At 38.9% G+C, this 18,932-nt stretch overlaps 1 protein-coding gene across 1 annotated transcript; it reads left to right on the plus strand.

Moving 5' to 3' along the window:
* Window positions 1–7,461: 7,461 nt before the first annotated feature.
* efcab7 (EF-hand calcium binding domain 7) lies at window positions 7,462–17,890 on the plus strand (the record flags this gene model as incomplete). The annotated part of the gene is made up of 13 exons (XM_083888462.1): window positions 7,462–7,591; window positions 7,818–8,029; window positions 8,227–8,313; window positions 9,169–9,373; window positions 11,141–11,262; window positions 14,352–14,493; window positions 15,270–15,379; window positions 15,465–15,628; window positions 15,728–15,861; window positions 15,978–16,126; window positions 16,532–16,741; window positions 17,120–17,227; window positions 17,379–17,890. The coding sequence occupies 13 exons, from the start codon at window positions 7,462–7,464 to the stop codon at window positions 17,457–17,459; spliced, it is 1,854 nt and encodes a 617-aa protein (XP_083744588.1). The 3' UTR covers window positions 17,460–17,890.
* Window positions 17,891–18,932: the final 1,042 nt, after the last annotated feature.

Below are 18,932 nucleotides of genomic sequence, written 5' to 3' on the forward strand. Positions count from 1 at the left end.
TGAGTGACGGCTTCCCCGAGACATCTCGGCCCCACAACTGACAGCACCGATTCCACATTCATCTCCTGCCTCATCTCCATGGGATCATACGCACAAGAAGTGAAGAGCAATTCCATTTGCTGTCAACGGGCAAGATGCCGTGCTAACAAAAACCTGGGGAATATAGGAGAGGAAAACATGATTGTAACCCCACTGGCACCGGCTGATATTACACACACCACAGCCACGGTCGACACAGACTATTCACAAAGATGAGGGTTAAGAGGAGAAGATTGTACAGTATTACATAATATCACTTCCCTTTTAATTTTTTTTTGACTATTACCTTGTCGCTACTGTACTGTAATGTAGTGTTATCATTTGCAATTTAATCCCCCCCTCCCCCACCCCAATTAAAAAAAGAAAAAAGAAGTTGGAATAGATTATTATACCTCAGCCCATAATGGACTTGAGAAACTTGTAGGAGCTGGCCATCTCCACAGGACCTAAAGAGTGAAATGATAAAACCGAGAGTCAAGCATTTATTATTTTAAAAAAAAGTGATCATTTTTGATACTGACTGTATAAAAGGCACAAAAATAAAATCTTTTGCAGAGGCAAATGGTCCTGTGAGCTATGTGAATGGTAGGGAAGTGTAAACCAATGTACTTATAATGTTCTTAAATAATCTTCTAGGAAAAAGAACAAAATTGTTGCTATGGTAATTTTTCAAAGAACCCAAAAGTGGTTCTTTTGCATGCCCAGATGAAATACAATGACACTCAGTAAATCAGAAATCATGCCTGAAAAGACTGCATACTCTGCAACCAACGGTGTCGATCGAAGGCCACCTGCTTCAGTTGGAGAAAAAAGGAAAGAAAGAAAAAAAAAAAACTGCCTAATATACAACTCCCCTGTTTAATTGCAACTGTGTGGTCAATCAGAAAGCATAAAACTCCCAGTGGGTAGGTGGCATCTGTCTGTGAGGCCTCAGAGGATTGATGTGCCAGAGTGTGGGAGCAGCCCGGGCCAGCAGCCCACGACCTGCGATGCAGCCCCATCACTTTTATGACATCTTAAGGAGTCTTCTTTTTAATACAGCCCATTACTGCTGACATACAAATCTTCCACAACGTGGTCCCATCTATGGCCTGATCAATTTTTACACTGCTGAGCCGTCCCCTTTCCCCTCATTTTGTCATTTCAAAATTCAGATTATATAGGATTTTCTTATGGGAAAAACTGCAATAAAAATACGTTACCACCTGAAAGATGTGCACAAGTCAGTACTTGGCCCGTGACAAAAATTTGTTTCTGTAGTAAGCAGAACTGTTTAAATGTTATTTATTTTTATGTTCCTAAGAAAATATATTGTGAAGCGCAGCATTGATTTAGAACATAACCATGTCTCGATACGCATTGGAGTGGCTGAATTTATGAATCCTTTGCACAACTCCTTTAATTGAATTTTCCAAATCTCTCACCACACACAAATAATCAATACCTACAGCTGAGGGAAACTTGCCTCAGAATTATTAGGGCCTTTCTTTTTCAATTTTCTAGTCATCAGCACATACAGGCTCTGTGGGTATTTGTAATGCCGCGACTATACCCGGAGGATTGATGCTCGCCCCCAACTCTGATTGCTTACCAGAAGTGACTTCTTTAGACTGCTAACTGAAACTTTTGATAACCTTAAAGGACAGTCACAAGCGCTGCTTAATACCACCACACTCTCATGATGACAAAGATACATGTGATGTCACCCCCCATTGCAGTACAAGAGAGGGGAAAGGAGATGACAAGCGAGAAGAAGAAATAGGAGGCAAAGTGGGACGAGAGGATTATTCTTTTAAAGGCATTAACGTTGCCATGGATTTACTCCGGTGCCTTGGCAGAGGAGGAAGTGACGACGGCGTTACCTGGAGCCTAAAAGGGCGACTACTGAACACAGTGAAAGGCAACTCTCAATTTGTTATCACTGTGTATGTGCAGACAAAATACAAGCTCATCTCAGCCAATTTTACACAGATGTTGCTTACAGTTGAGTCAGTTGTGTCTGCCGTTACACTAAGTTAAGCTAATGTTATGCCACAGTAACATGCTACTGTTGTCTGATCTACTGCACTTTTTCTTTTCGTCTTGGATTGTTGTCCTTTAACAAAAAAAAAAAAAGAACACAAATGGGTGCTGGTAAAATCTAAATCCGACTGAAAACTTGGATTAATTAAACTTGTGTTGTGAATGTGAAAGCCACAACATATCCTTTACAGATTAAATTCTGCCCAGATGAGACTTATAAATATGCTTTTTCATTCATGTTATACATATTGGTGAGTAAAACCATTCCCCCCCCCTTTGACGCTGTGTCAATATGAAGAGAAAAACCAACACATAACACACTCAGCCTTTCTTATAATTTTCTCCTTTTACTCAGCACATGGACCAAAGCCTCAAGGCCGTAGCAGCAACCAACAAACATAAAAAAAAACCAAGAAGAACCAAAACAAACATTTAACACAGGAGCAGAGTCGTGCTTGACAATGCAATCAACATCATCTGGCTGAGATTTCACGCTTGCAGCAGATATAGGCCAGAACGATTCAGCAGCTTTGAATAACAGTTTGTTTTTTTTAAAATGTGTGTCCCAACACGCACAGAGGGCCAATTCTCTCCCACAGCTATCTGCCTCGACATTGTGAAGTCTGTTGTTGTAAGGAGGTTTACGCGAAACAGATACATTTCATGGATCCACCATGTGACAAAAAATGTGACATTCCTGGGGGTGTGGATCTACAATGCATCATGTATGTTTGGCTGCCTCACTGGAACTAATTTAAATAATTTCTAACAACCTTATCAGAAAACAAGCTTGCTTCCTGACAGTACCCCCTATTCATTGTCCACAAGTCACCAGTGTATGATTGGATCACAAGAATCGCTCTGCTGCAGGCATAACATGTGCCTAAAATAATCAAATTAATTATTTCCCCAGGAAATTTTCTTGACTTGTTTGCGCAACCATAACAAAATGTTGTTTTTCCCCAAAGGTCGCAACAGCACACAGCACACAGCGCACAGATTGTCCGAGCGACTCAAACAAGCATCCATTGATGCTATTAAGGTTAAACAGCAAGGAAGAGGCAAATCAAATAGTGAAGTAGTAGAGGATGGGATGTCCTTAGGAATCAAATACACTCGTGATTATGTTTGTTTTCCTTCTCATCTTGAAATGAACCAAACAATCGGGACAGAAATGTTTTTTTAGTCCTGTACAGATGAATCGATAAGGTCACAATCAAAGGGGTGATTGATAAAAAGAAGAGATTTGTCTGTTGGCTCTTAATCTAAGCACAACACGTGGCGACATACTGGCAACACAAGTGTGGTAGGTTTTCAAGTGACTCCTACCTGAGGCCATGAACTTATAAATCATTACTTGGACATGGGACTTTTTGGCCAATACTGTAATTGAAAAAAAAACAAAAAAAAAAACTGTGCGACTAAAACCATTTGAGATACTAGTTAGAAAGTGAGGATAACAGTCTTCTGACGTGAGTGGAGAAGATGGGTCAGTTGACACTGAGTGCAGTATATAACAGGGGCATAGAATATACAATTTTCAACGGACCTGATCCTGACCTGATCCTCTTTATTGTTAGCGCTTTGTATTTGTGTGACTGTTTGTCACCGTCTGTTTCACTGTTAGTTTTTATGGATTTATGTGACTTTGTCGATGTCTGCTTCACTACAATCTATTCTGTACCTCATTCCCCACAAGCCTAATCAGGAACAAGCAGCGCAAATTAGCCAAGGCTAGAAGTCCTATATACACTGCACAGCTTAACAAAAACATCCAGCATCAATGAAGCCTACAATACAAACATAATATTTTCAACTCAAAGGGTCATTTGAAATGTGTGATTTTAATCTTCAACAAATCCTGTGATATTGTTCAACCGTCGCCTCAACTAAGCACAAGGCTGTAAAGCCTCTCAGTGATCAATGTGATAAAATTCTTGTAACGTGTATCCGAGTTTATCCAGGCGGTATAAAAGCCTAATGAATTAAGCATGAATGTAAACACCAGTAAATGATGTTTACTTGGACGTTGTACCTGGTTTCATTGTTTGTTAACAGATAAATTACCTTGACTCCGATTGTTGGGCTTTTCCTTTCCTTTCAAAGATGAAGCTACTCTGGGTGCTGAAAACGAACAAAAATGGCAACAAAAAAAAAGGCAAACAAATACTGAGATTACTTCCCATTCTGATAATTTAACATCCAGGTGAGTGATTGAAAACTACAGTACTACCCATGCACCCTAAATGTTAACCCAATTTTCTGTCACAACCATATTTAACAATGGTAGTAAATGGGAACTTACCCAGCTCTCTGTGTCTCTTCAGCTCTGTCCTAAGGTCAGTATTGGATCCAATGAGTATATGTTCTTGTTCACTGCTGCCCTCTGCTGGCTAAATAAAGTACAGGATCAAGCCAGTGACAGGAAAAACTCCACAACCCCATCAATATAAAGTGCAGGAAAGATAGATAAAGAAGTAGCACACTGTCCTGGAAACAAATGAACACAAATGCTGCTAATCAGAACAGAACATTTAATAATAAAAACCACTATCTCTCAATCTGAAGATATGATAAAGACAAAGATGCTTCTGCCTATTCTAAAGATTTAAGACCAAAGAAAGTCTCTCACAATTATTTCCTCCAGCTTTTTCCTGGCTCTGATGAATTCATCCACTGATCGCTCCAGTTGAGTTCGCAAGGAGTCCAGTCTGCAAAAGAGAGTGGGATGGTGATACAACTGCATGTTTACAAATTTTTTAAATACATTTTGACAGTGAATAACAGCAGACTGAATAATCGTATTATTGTAAACTTAAAAAAGGTGTCTTGAAAGACTACTACTAATTTTGACTATAAGGTTTATTTTTTATGTTCATCAGTGGTTTGAAGTTGGGAACAAGAACAGAGGATAAAATGGAAACTATAAAACTATATTTATGCAACATGCTCTTTTTAGTCTAAATTTTTTTACAGACAAATTAATGTTGATATCTACAATAAATCAAAAACACTGCTGTGCCCCAAGTGACCCGAATATGACATGACCAAGTGAGTGTTATGAATGTACTGTAAACTGAGCCGATTTAATTCATTAGTGACAGCACTATAAAATTAAAAACTAATGCTTGTCTTGATGGATGGGCCAGACACCAAATGTCTGCCTGGGCTAAGGAAATGGTTCTTATGTTAAGTGACTCTTATACAACTATTTTTAGTGCTATGTAAATCACTGATAATTTGGCCAATGATGGATCTCCATCATTTCATGTCTCCTGTCGTTAAATTCTGATCCATCATTATGACCATCAGGAAAGTGTGGCAATTGATATACAGCAACTCATTGAAGAGTTCACTGTAACCCTTCAACTGTGTGCTGTACACGGTCAATGCCTCTGGTTTTTGATCATGAATTAATTAAATTAGTTAGTGATTGGTGAAACAGGCAAACAACAAATGGCTAATCAATAGCATAAAATAAAATAAATGTAAGAGTACTTACTTTCCCAACTCTGTCTGCGGGACCTCTTCTTCTTTTTCAACAGTTTTGATCTTACCTGTTGAAACGCCACATCCACATTAATACCACAATATAGAGTACATATATAAGAAAATAACTATTACTTTGTGGTCTGATGGGAATACTATATACTTTTCTATTACTCTGAAATGTAGTTGCAAACATTCATAATTTGCAGTACAAGAAAATGGAGCACAAATTACATAGGGAAACATTTAGCCCATGACTCTTTTGGATTTCTTTTGTTTTCATGGTACGAATGGATTCTTTAACAAACCTGGTTGAGAACTCGCAACTGCAGTTAAGGTTTTGCGTTTTTGTGAAGGCACTGGTAATCTGGAAGCTGGAAGCTGTTTGGGATAAAGAAAAAAAAAGTGTAAAGTAGTTAGACACTAAAATCATAGGCTAAATCTTAGATGTTTAGCCTTTGGATCATTTTGTTACACATACATTAGGGAGACAACTGCTTGCTGCTGGTGAGTGATCAATAAATAGTTGACACCTCATATATGAATAGATCCGAAACAGTTTACTTACAGAATGAGCATTTTCCTTGGGCAGAGCTCTTTTTGAACTGTAAAAAAAAGGAAATCAGTGCATCGGTGTATTATCCAGTGGTATGAAAATTAGCCCACAAACAATTCAATAATGTACCATACAGTACATAGCAGTACAGTAGCATAAAGCAGTAGCATCAGTTAAGGGCCCTTTAACTTGTGCCCCAGTTTATGTAGAGTACCTCATGTATTAGAATTTATAGATTAAAACAAAGCGGATAACAGACACTTCAAGGGGTTTGATTGATATTAACATAGACGATTAAAGATTAAAAAATAATCACAAAAAAGAGAATCATAACATTCCATGTGAGAGTAAAACAGCCCTAACCAGTGAACAAGCAGAATGGAGTGCAGACATTTTACTTTTTTCTCTCTCTGTCCCTTTTCATGTATACATATGTATCACAGAAAACCTAGCCATGACGTACATTAATACTAACAGCCAAAAACACAAAAATAGAATATTACAAACAAAGAACATACAAAATAGAAACAGAACGGAGTCAATAAAATAAATCTGAATACCACAAGCATCTCAAATCATACAAATTAATCGTGATTTTCCAACTAATCGTCCCTTAAAACAATCACAAGAATGTAACCAGTGGCTGCCATAACTCCATAACTTCATGTAATGTAAACACGCAGGTGTTATCCACAAACCACAATATAAAGTTTACTGTCATGCTTCTGAGGGAAAGTTCACTTGTCGTGCTATAGACGACGTACACTTAGGAATTAACATATTACCGTGTATCACAGTAAATAATAAATAAATACATCTGCAAAGTACTCACGCCATTCTCGGACAGGCAAATTTGGCGCCTTCACTACACTCAAATAAGTTCGTGTAAGACATCGGGTGTCTTATATAAGTCCGGTATTCTCGAATCTATGAAAGAACTCACACAAGTCAAAATATTTTTTAACCAAATACATACATTATTATTTTGAATGAGTGTAGCATTTTTTATTGATAAGTAATCATACATTTACTGTATTGTATTTTTTTTAGCACTCATAGGAACCGTTTTGTGTTTGTTTCTTCAGTGTCGTGTTTTGGTGAACACCGCTGAGTTTTTTTTTGTTTACATGGCAACAGGCAGCTCATAGCAACGGTGTTGGACAAATGGTTCTCTTTCTTATCTGTGTTGCTATCAAATGTGCCCTGTATGCTTCTGGATAATTTAATGGGATATATAACTAAAACGCACTAGCATTGAGCCGACGTTAGCAGCCACATAACACTGGCGCCCGCCTTTACCCGACGGCTGAACGGAGCTACTGTAGCTAACGATAGCCATCACGCCCATCTAAAAGATGTCTCTTGAAGAGTGTCCTCGTCCGTCGGATGAAGAGGAGCTTTTCTACACGCAGTGCAGAGCCACTTACCTCGCTGTGTTCAGATCTAGTTTGACAAATATCTCTTCGAAACAGCAGCTATGCCGTGGTAAGCTAACTCGAAGGTGTGTGTTAGCTGTTATTATAATGGCAAATGCATTGTTGATTGAATGTATAACATGAGCTCAAGTACAGGTTATACAAGTGGTTCAGGTGTTAGTTTTCACTGATTTCATAAAAACTAATATTCATTTTTAAAATGAAGTCAGATGGGTGGCAGTTGTATGTCCTCTGCTATTGCTCCTTCTACAGTCACTTCAATTTATCCCTTTAAGTTCTTCAACAAGCAGGAAGAAATCCATCTCTTGCCACACTCAACAAATACTGGACCCCAAGAACGTCAAAGCTGAACTTCGATGACTTCTGTGAGATTCTACAGCGTGAAAAGAAAACTGAAAACACTGAGCTGATGAGAGCTTTCAAAAAGATGGATATGAACAATGATGGCTACATCACACACAGTGAACTGGAGCAGACCCTTACCACTGTGAGTAATGCAACATATTTGTATTAGAGATAACTGCAACAAACTGTCACGTTTTAGTTTTTGTTACATTTGTTTGTATTGAGCGTGTTGCGTGATATACATTCAGTATAACATCAGCTAATGAGGACCCATCAATGCTGTATTACAGACTGCAAATGCTGCATATGAAATACTAAAAAATATGTTGAATCTTCCAGAGAGGAGAAAAAATGAGCACTGAGGAGGTGAATGCAATTTTCCTATTAGCTGACATTAACAAGGATGGCAAACTGGACTATGCTGAGGTAAGTTCGAACCAGTACAAATTCTATAGCTGCAGGTCATTATGTACACTGCTAAAATTTATAAATTTGATATAATTGTCTTGGGAAATTATTTAAGCTAATGCAGATGTGGTTGATTTGCAGATCTCCCAAACAATAGACATTTTAGCATCTTAAAAAATCTTAAAATAGTACATCATGAAGTTAAACAGATAACATTGAAATTAATATATTTTGTTCCTATTGCCAATGTATAATCAAAGTATCGTGATCTCAGTATTAAACAAAAACATTGCGACTACTATTTTGGTCCTATCTGAGGACCATTCTGTGTGTACAAATAAACATTAACATTTTAATTAAGAATATATCGTTTTGTTTTTTGGAGGAATTTGGTGAATGCAATACCTACAGGGCCCACCAGTGGGCCATGACCCACACTGGTGTAATAATTACACTGCAAAGCAAAGGCTTGACACTTGGAACAGTAAATTCACAGCTATAGCTATTGCGAGTGACTGTACAGTCTCCAGGTCATATTGATGAGTACTCAAGGGATAGGGCAAGATGGAGGGAGAAGATTTGCTGTGGCCACCCCTAAACGGAGAAGCCGAAAGACAAAAAAGAAGAACTAGATCTACATTGTTCTGACCCAGTTTAAAAATCAGAACATTAAAATACACTTTCGTACGACTCGTTCAAAAACGTTGATGAAACTGAACCCACAGACAGAGAAAAAGAGGAAGAAAAAAACATCAGCAGCACAAAACAAAACAATAGTTTAGCCTCTGAGATGCGAGCACTTGTGACATCTGTATTACCTCCACACTGCGCTCATGTATCATATCCTGACTTAAGGCTTCCCATTTCTGTCAGTTCTGCAGATTGCTTGTGTCTACAGCAGAACGGTGTCAGGCAGCCGCTTTGGAGAGGCTTGAGGCTGATGCCAAGCTGAAGGTACAGAACTTTGGCAGTCAGTCGTACAGCCCTCCAAAGAACTCTGTGTCATCAGCACCATCAGCACAAGTGGCAGCGACTCAACCTCAGCCTCCAGAAACATCAGACACAGCACTCAGAAAAGGTGCGTTACATGACTTCCCAGAATATTGTAATGTAGTGTAGACTGTTTGTTTTCACGCTATTAAATAAAACACATTCATGTCAATAAACACCTACTACATCATTGCATTGTTGTATGGTTCCAGGAGCAGCCTGTCAGGATATAAAGTGGGTATATTCCCCCAATACGCCTCAACGATTAGTTTTGCTGAATAAATCATAGCTATGTTATCGATCGATTTTTCACTCCTCCCTATGACAAATCACCTCATTAACATGGGCCATGCATCACTACAACTACACAGTAAAAAAAACAGCTTGTTTGGAGGGAGGAGACTGTTAAGTGTTGTGATTTTTGGGTCATCGTTTCTGCCATTAACAGATTTTGAAAAAGCTCTTTCCATATCAATGAACTATGTTGCCATTCAGGTCTAGATTTGGAAAAAAAAAACGGATGTGTTTTTGTTTTGTTCAATCAAGCAGGGAATCAAGCTGCAGCCCTTCCGCTACCTCACATAATGAACAGGCACATTTTTCTATAAAAGACAGCACCTTCAGGCAGTTAAGAGTGGGTGTAAAAATCTACTTTTTTGCATTTTAACACTAGTGTTTTGAGGGAAGAGTGGAACAGGGAACCTGGTTGAGTGAGCCAGAGACAGGCCCTCAGTGGTAAGATAGATGGGGTTGATTTAAGTGGTCAGTCCATGTTCAAGCTATTGATTTGGAGGATTCCACCACTTCTCACTTGGGAGATGATGAGGGATTAGATAGTGGTCGAGAGGAGGGCCCAGTCGACCACCGCTGCAAAAACAAATGAGCTCCCACATAGTAGTCGGGATTATCACATTATTGTGCGCTCTCCCAGGTATTGATTTATACCTCTTACATTTTAACAAGGCCTTGACACCGCAAGCTACGTGCTCGCACATGTTGAATGGGTTATTATTGGAGCTCAACAACAGTTTTGACTGCTCATTTGCTCTCACATTTGTCAGCATAAACAAGTGTCTCCCTAAAAAACACACTGTAACTGTATTTGATGTGGGTCATTTACACAAAGATTGATTAGTTTAAATTATGGATTAGGTTCTTTTGTATCGCTCAGACCATAATTAGTTTATTCAATTTAATTTGTGTAGTTTTTTAGCACAAGGACACAACAATGCGGTAGCATCCGTTGTAAACTCTAAAGACTTTGTTCCAGTGAATCTGTGTCCATATTCAGCTACCATTTGGTCCTCTAGATTAAAACACTCATGTCGATACAAAATAGATCCATGACAAATACCATGACAGTGGGTCTATTTATTCTCCGCTACGGTAATTTGCTTGCAAGCCCATCACATTACTTCACATCTTGATTTCCGTGGCTGGGAAACAATCAGAGCCCTCATTAGTGAATTGATATTTCCTTCCTTCAATTAGTGCTCAAGACAAAAAGTTGTGTGAGATAATGGATTTGCGAGCGCTCTGTTATGCCATTTGTGATTTAAAATGCCTCCATAATTAATTAAAACAAGGCTGAACTTTGGATCACATGGTTTTTTTTTTATCTTCAGAACCCAAATGCAAAGTAGCATCTTCACTTGAACTTCTGAGAAGACAGATTACACTGTCAATGATGTTGTGCACCTCATCTCTCTTTTCAAACAGTGTTTACTGTTTGGAGAGGGGAGGGTTGTGCTTCATCTGTCAGTGGCTTAAGTTGAGCTCTCTGTTATTTACTGGTAATAATTCTGTATATGTATTGTGACTTAATCTCTTTTTTTTTAATCATTGTTTATTTCAGACAGCAGATCATCATCTCGTCCCTCCTCGGCTCGCAGCAGACGCTCGTCTCTGGCCAACTCCATCACTATGACATCCAGCAGCGCTAAGTCCAGCAAAACACCAGAGCCTGCAGACTTACAGGTAAAGTTACACAGTATAATATAATCAGATGGTCTTTATTTAAGGTTTTTTATAACATGGATCAATCTCACATACACTGCATATACATATAGTTGGAGTTCTCCCCCGTAGATGATCCTGAATAAAAATTCAAAGCTCAATGGGGGAAAATCTGAACATCCTAAAAATAAAACCATGAAAAAATACATAGAAACACCAATAAATTGAACGACAAGAAGCACATTAATTTATGACGACATGACAGACGTAGTCATAAAACAGCTCTTCAAAGCTGTTTCAACTTTCAGTTTATTCATATATTAACTTGTGATATATCACAATCAATATCATTAAATCATTGTTCACTTCTTTTTTAGTTCTAGTTAGCTAATGTTTTTAAAGAGCATTTAATGGCAGGACATCAAATTTCTCACCATCATTTCTTAGTAATAAATGTTAGAATTTCAAATTTTGAATCTTAATTTTTTTTTATGATTATTTTTACAATCAGTGATTAAACGTGTAAATCTTCTCATGCTGGCCCATGTGAACAACGCTCCCTCACCAGAATCACATGTCACCCAGTGTTTTTGACATTAGCCCAGGGTTGATAGATAGGCTTGTATTGATCCCCTCCCTCTTTGTTTTTACTCTTTTTGGCTTAACCACGACTGGTTTGCTTTACAGCAAGGGACAAAAGTAAATGAATAAATAAAAAGTAACAGCCTCCCGCTCCGTCTCTTAGGTCCAAATAATGCATTGTGATTGGAAAGGGCCAGACATCATCGAGGTAAAGGAATGTGCGTCCAGAGATTTACCTCTGAGGGAAACTCTGCTCACTATAGTGGCTGCTGCTATTGCCACAGGCTGATAATTGGGAGGTGGTTGTTGGAGGCTTGGAAGTGTTGTTGTAGTGGTGTGAGGAGTGTGTAGTGGTGTGAGGAGTGTGTATCAATGCGTGTGTGTGTGTGTGTGTGTGTGCGCTTAGTGAGATGAAAGTGAGTCTAACTGAGTAGAAAGGGGGAAAGATTTAAAAAAAACAAAAAAAAAAAAACATGTGTGAGAGTGTACTTGTTACCTCTTCAGGACCTTGACCTTGTTAGGACCAGTAGTTCTCATGGAGACCTAAACCTGGTCTTAATGAGCCAGAACCTAATCTGAGGAACTGGTTACAGGTTTCCTCTGGGTTCTTCGGTTTCCTCCCACAGTCCGAAGACATGCAGATTTGGGGATTAGGTAAATTGGACAACCTAAATTGACCGTGAGAGTGGATGGTTGTTTGGGTGTGACCCCGCCTATCCCCCTATGTCAGCTAAGATTGGCACATGACCCTTATGTGGAGGATAAAGCGGTGGAAGATGGATGGATGGTTAACTTTAGGTTTGATTTGAATTAGGATTAGATTATGGTCAGGTTTAAGCATTATGTTGTTATGGTTAAGGAATTGCTGCTTGTTTTCATGTTGTGTGTACCAATTGTCAGTCAAACCCATGTTTTGTGAGGACATTTTGACCTTGTGAGGACCTTTTGGCTGGTCCACACAACTTTAACAGGCTTTTTTGAGGATTAATACTGGATTTTAAGGTTAGGGTAAGGATAGTTAAGGTTCGGGTAGGGGAATGCATTATGTCTTTGAGTGTCCACATAAAAAATGCAAAACCAGCATGTGTCTGCGTGCGTGCATGTGTGCAGTGTTTATGGCTTTGTGAGGTCCAAAAAACATACAAACCTATCTTTGCGAGGACCTTTTTTCAGGGTTCTAGACCCTGGGATTAGGTTAACGTAGGTGCATGTTAGGGTGAGGTTAAGGGTCACTTAGTTGTGATGTGTAAGGTTAGGGAAAGGACCTAGGGAATCCATTATTTCTATGCTGTGTCCTCACTAAAATATAAAGTAAGTTGGTGTGTGTGTGTCCTGTGACCCTCTGCGCAGCAGTAATTCAGACCTGTGACCAGAGCAGGTGACAGCGTCTGTATTAGTCTGCAGTCTGACCCTCTCTCTGTGGGAGCATTAATTCTGATGTCTTTTAACAGTGGACAGGTGCCCGTGGCAATTTCCCTCTTTTAATATTGTCTGGACAAACCACTGAAGTGTTATGATTTGATCTTTTATGCGTCTCACAGCCCAAGATAAATACTTTGAGGAAAATGGCTTTCCTCTGAAGGAGTGACAAGTTCCGTCTTTATGGTACTTTTCTTTGTTTAACTTGGTGATTTATTTGTCCACTAAAAAGAAATATGGCCTATTCCAGACCTGCTTGGCCCTCGTTGTCCTCTTACTGTGTGTCCACACCAACTGTGTTTTCATTTAATGTGTCTCCGCTGAGAGGAAGGAAAACTTCCCTCGCTCCGATGTCCCTGTTCAATTTGAAATTATTATCTCATTTCAGTTGTACCGCCAGACAAAGTAACAACAGAATTTCAGAATGAGAGAAATATTAGGATTCATAAATATCGCCAACGTAGCCTCTTGATAATTTTGAATGACCGCAGGCCCAAGATTGAAAAGGCTGTATTTATCAAAGTTAAATGGACTCCAATTTACTATATCAAGTCCTAGAAGGAGATTTTCTTTAGCCTGCAGCAGAAACACAGTGTAACACTTCTGCCCTCCTCTGGACAAGCACTGCAATAACAAGTGTTTTGATGCCACTGAAGTGACAGAAACAGTGAAATAATGAATATGCCCCCTGAAGATCGGAGTCCTAATTATCACAATGGCAGTATTTTTAATCAAGTGAGCAACCTCTCTGTTATGAATGACTGCTTCATTCACTTTCTCGAGCCAAAGTATACTTCCGCCGTCACAAGATCAATCCCCCTTTTAATAGGGACTGCAAATTAGTTTTGGTTTCTGTTGAATGACTAAATGCATTGTGTTGTCAAGCAGCGAAATTGTTCGTTGGGGATTGGTTAGGGATGTTAGCAGAGACCGCACATCACCAAATATATGAGGTTTCACGCAGCACTAAACACTGCACGTGATGTTTGAAACGGGCTTAAAATGTCAAACGACTCACTCTGTTATGTGTGTGCTTTATTTGCCACAGTATATGAATTAAACTTTTGTATGAATATGTTACTAAAAAGAAATATTATTCATTCTTCCAGGAGTGGCGTCACAGTTTTATGAAGGGCTGTTTCTTTTTGGAGGTTGATGGCAGTATCAGCTCTCTGCAGTACCAGCTCCATGTTCCCGAGACAACCAACATCTACCTCATCATTCAACCACTCAACCTCAGCCAGCGACCTGGTACTTGTTTGTATTTATTATTTGTATTAGGGCCGAATGATTTTGAATAAATATCTAATTGCGGATAATTTTGACAGGAATTGATTTGCAGTATCAGAGGGAATGGTAATTTTTACATCGTTATTATAATTTTCATTTGAAAAACATATTTAAAATGACTACTGTGTGGTATTTGTGCAGATGCGTGAGAAACAAAGGTGTTTTCTTCAGTCTGTAGAATAAAATGTGTATAGATCAAATTATTGATCTAACATATTTTGACACACATTTTGGCTTTAAAAGATATTGCGCCACTTGCGATTTGAAAATTGCAGTAGGCTGTATTGTGATTTTGATAATTTGAATTAAAACAAAGTGATACTTTTTTTTCACTGAAGTTTATCGGAATATAGTAGTTTACTCCTGTGGATTATTGATATGAATGTCAGATGATCAGGATTCATATAAAATATCCATATTTTAATTGTCTTTGGACTGTTTCTTTGCACCCTTTCTAAAGAGGCATTCAAATCAAAGTGTTGGAATTAATAATCCTTACTTATTACCTAAAAAAGGACTTAAAGTTAAAGACTAAAGTTGTCTATTGGCTTCTGTAGATTGTGTGGCAGCAGGTCAGTTTTAGTTGGGAAAGTATTTTTGTTTGTTTGATCCATTCCTTTCCTGCTTTGCTCTGTTTAAATGTGTATTTTCACAATCAATACAAGTGAAAAGTAATTTTAAAACCAATAAAAAGGCCTTGAAAAAAATACATATATTGTTATTCTGTTGTATTTCAGACAAAGTTTCACCCTGGATGACAGTGGATACAGCTCTTTTTATTACATCGGTCGGTGACACCAAAGAGGACTCCACTCTAGTGCATCTCACAGAGTCAAAAGACAAAGAGGTTTGTTTGTGTGATGTTGTACATAAAAGACAGACAAAAATTCCAGGATTTTGTGATTTTTTTTCCCGCTCCGTTGTTTCTGCAGAAGTATGTTTGGAAAGGAGAACTGAGCGCTGGAACCTACTACCTGCTGCCCTTCACCAGTGGCTGCAGACTAAAGAAAAGAAGCAAAAAGACTATTTCCAATAAAACTGTGGAGCTCGTCTACAAAACTGACACTGGAGAACTGGACCTCACCAGAGAGCTCAGGTTAGTGTTTGTCTGTACATGCACTACAGTATTTATACTTATATATGCTTTGATGCAACCCTGTGAATAATTGCCAGTGCTGTTCCCCCTGTGCCACAGGGAGGCGCTGACAGACGTCTTTGAGGTTATAGACCTTGATGGAAATGGTTTGCTCAGTCTGGAAGAGTACAACTTCTTCGAGCTGAGGACCAGCGGAGAGAAGTGTGATAAGGATGCCTGGGCTGTCTGCAAAGGTTATAAGAATTGTCATTCTGGCACCCTGACACATAGGGGTGCTAGAGAAACAGCTCAAAGGAGTGAGTACAAAACTAGTATTAACCTTGTGTTTTTCTTGGGGGGTGGGACACAGAAAACTTTGATATGAGAAAGAACCAGCTGACCCGGCAGGGCTTCATGGAGTTGAACCTGATGGAGGCCACAGAGAAGGATGGAGACGCTGCAGATCTGTGGGTCACCCTGGAAGCCATGGGCTACAACCGCATGCTGGAGCTGGGAGAGGTAAATTCACCTGATCTGATTACACTTCAAGAAAAACAAGAAATCAGGGCCTTTAGAAAGAGCGGGGAACAACACAGGTCACATTAACACACAATACAATAAACAATACATACATAGAAAATCGTTATTGAAAGTTTTAGCTGCTTCAATTAAGTGATAAATGATGAGATTATTGCTGAATTTCCCTGTGTTATACTGTCAGATCATTGTATTTATTGTTTTGTGAAGCTATTTGTTATTGTGGTTGTTTTTTGCTCGGTCTCACTTAAAAGACATAACAATCTCAATGTGACTTCATAGTAAAATAAAGATTTGAATGAGTACAGAAACAAACATATTTACATCATACTATGTCCATTTAAGTCCCACTGACAAACTGAATTAACACCTCTCCCACATGGTCAGGCTTGCCCATTCCAAATAGACGTTCACGCTGAAGGCACTCAGCCGTCTCTTCAGCCACTCAGTATGGAGTCAGGCCCCAAGCTTCTGAACCAGGCTCTGCAGAAGTCCATCATAGCCAAGACGGCGGCCAAAGCACTGAGGGGACAGGAAAATATTCTCATCTACACCTACAGAGGGGAGCACAGGATCTCCTCTCTCATAGCCAACAAGGTTGGTGGACACACCTTCAACATCTGCCTCTGTTGGTAGAGTTTCACCAGTGATTATAATAGTGTGAGGTTGCTCATTGATATGCAGCAGTGGTGTCTCTTCTCATAGCAACAGGAGCTGCACCAAAAAGAATGACTGACTCACACAAACCAACCACTGCACAGGGACAGCATTTACCTGGTTATTGTGTGTGTTTATGTACAGTAGATTCATTATTTATTTTGTTTTACTTACCCATTGTATTACAGTATTACATCACTGTACACATATCTTTCTTTCAAATGATATACTTCAGTACACTTCAGATTCTTGTTTTTTTCAATGTTTTCAACTGATTTCTTTATATTCAAGGATTAAAGTTCACTCTTTGTGTTGCAGACCAACCAGAAAGTGACTGTGCATGTGAACAATGAGCAGAGCAGGAACTGCAGCAGCAGTAGAGGCATGAGTGTGTTTGCTGTGGAGGTCCCAGCACGGACAAAGATGGTATGACTTGTATCCTTGTGTTTATTGTTTGGTTAACATTATAATAACAAGTGTTCATATTTGACAATTGTATCAACTCCTGAGAACCTGAATGAGAAAAATAGTGTATGATGTGATGTTAATACAAACAAACTTGTGTCCTGTCTTCTAGATGTGCCAACATGTCCTGTCCATCAGTGATAAGCAGGACTGGACCTACAACTGTGTGGAGACCATACTGACATACACATGATGGTGAACTTCTTTGAGACATTAAAGGTTCGGCTGTGCTACAAAATAGAGATAGGCCAATACTTATTTATAAATCTGTGGTATCAAATAGAGTTCATTATAAATATAGATAGTTATATATATCTACTGACAATTTAAAACAAATGTTGTTAATGGTTGTACAAAAATATTATGCGTCATTTTACAGTAAATAGCAATTTTGAAAAGGAACATTGCCAAATTATTTCAACTTTTAAAAACCATGTGTGTACGTTTTCTAAAGCCTCTTCTGTTAAGACGACAACAGCAGGAGCAGACATCCTTCGTCAGGTCGATCAGATCCACCTGTGGTCAGTGACTCTCTGCATCAGACATTTATCAAAACACAAGTTAAATGGGCCTAGTCAGAGATTTCCCATTAGTTTTAAATTATTTTAAGCACATCACATACTTGAACAGCTTATTAAAATCACATGTTTTTTTGCTACTTTAATAGTTTTTGTTTTATGTCTGTGTGACTGTGGTCAAAATAAAAGTGATATTTCTTAAGACGGTTTATTGTTTTATTTAAGCAGAAGTAAATACAGTTTTACAACCACGTGTTATCACAGCAGGTTTCTTTCACTGATATCACTGTACTTTCAGCTCTTATACTCTGTAGTCTGTGTTCTCTGAACTACTGTCCACCACTGTTCATAACCTTAGTACAGTAGGGTGCTGTGGGGTTTTGGGGTTGGCTATAAAATGCAATCCTTTGCATTGCACTCAGGTTTAAACTTTATTAGTCCTTGGCCTTTTCAGCTGCAATGGTCTTGACCTATTTATATCTCTCTGATCATTATTTGCCCTTTGACTTTCTCCACTGAAACAGTAGAGCCGGCAAGCTAAATGTCACATGGCTTGCAGGAGTATTTAATGTCCTCGGCTCCTGTCTGCTCTTCTTCTCCTAAACAGAGGTTTAGTAACTTGGCTGCTCAGTGTTTGGACGTCTCCTTTGTGAGACTGTCATTCTGCACTTTAAAACAGCTGTGAGTAAATATCAATTATAGACTAAATGTCTGCTACATTCAACCCATTCACACAATGCTGATTCAGCCTATCATTTACACACTCCTCTGTTTCTCTGTGTCGGCCCAGAGATATTCCCACACTGTAAACAGATTCCTTGTATGCCAAGACAGACGGAGGTAATGGCAACATTGCACTAGTCAAGCAAGATGGCTCAAAACAGATTGGGGTATGTTTGGAAACAGAGAAGAGTGCCCATGAAAAACTCTGTCTGCTTCAAAAACTGTGTCACATTCTTGACCCTGTGCTGCCACTGCTTATACTGTACAACCACTCCCTCAGTCAGGTCTGATAGTATTGCTTGATAGAGCCCATTTTGAGATGGATGCAGCTTTCAAATATGGTTAATGGTTTGTATTTAATAGAGCTTTTCTAGATTTGCCATTTACCCATTCACACCCATTTAAATTAGGGGTTAAGTATCTTG

Source organism: Microchirus variegatus (genome assembly GCF_963457635.1).
Source record: "Microchirus variegatus genome assembly, chromosome: 4".
Lineage (NCBI taxonomy): Eukaryota > Metazoa > Chordata > Actinopteri > Pleuronectiformes > Soleidae > Microchirus > Microchirus variegatus.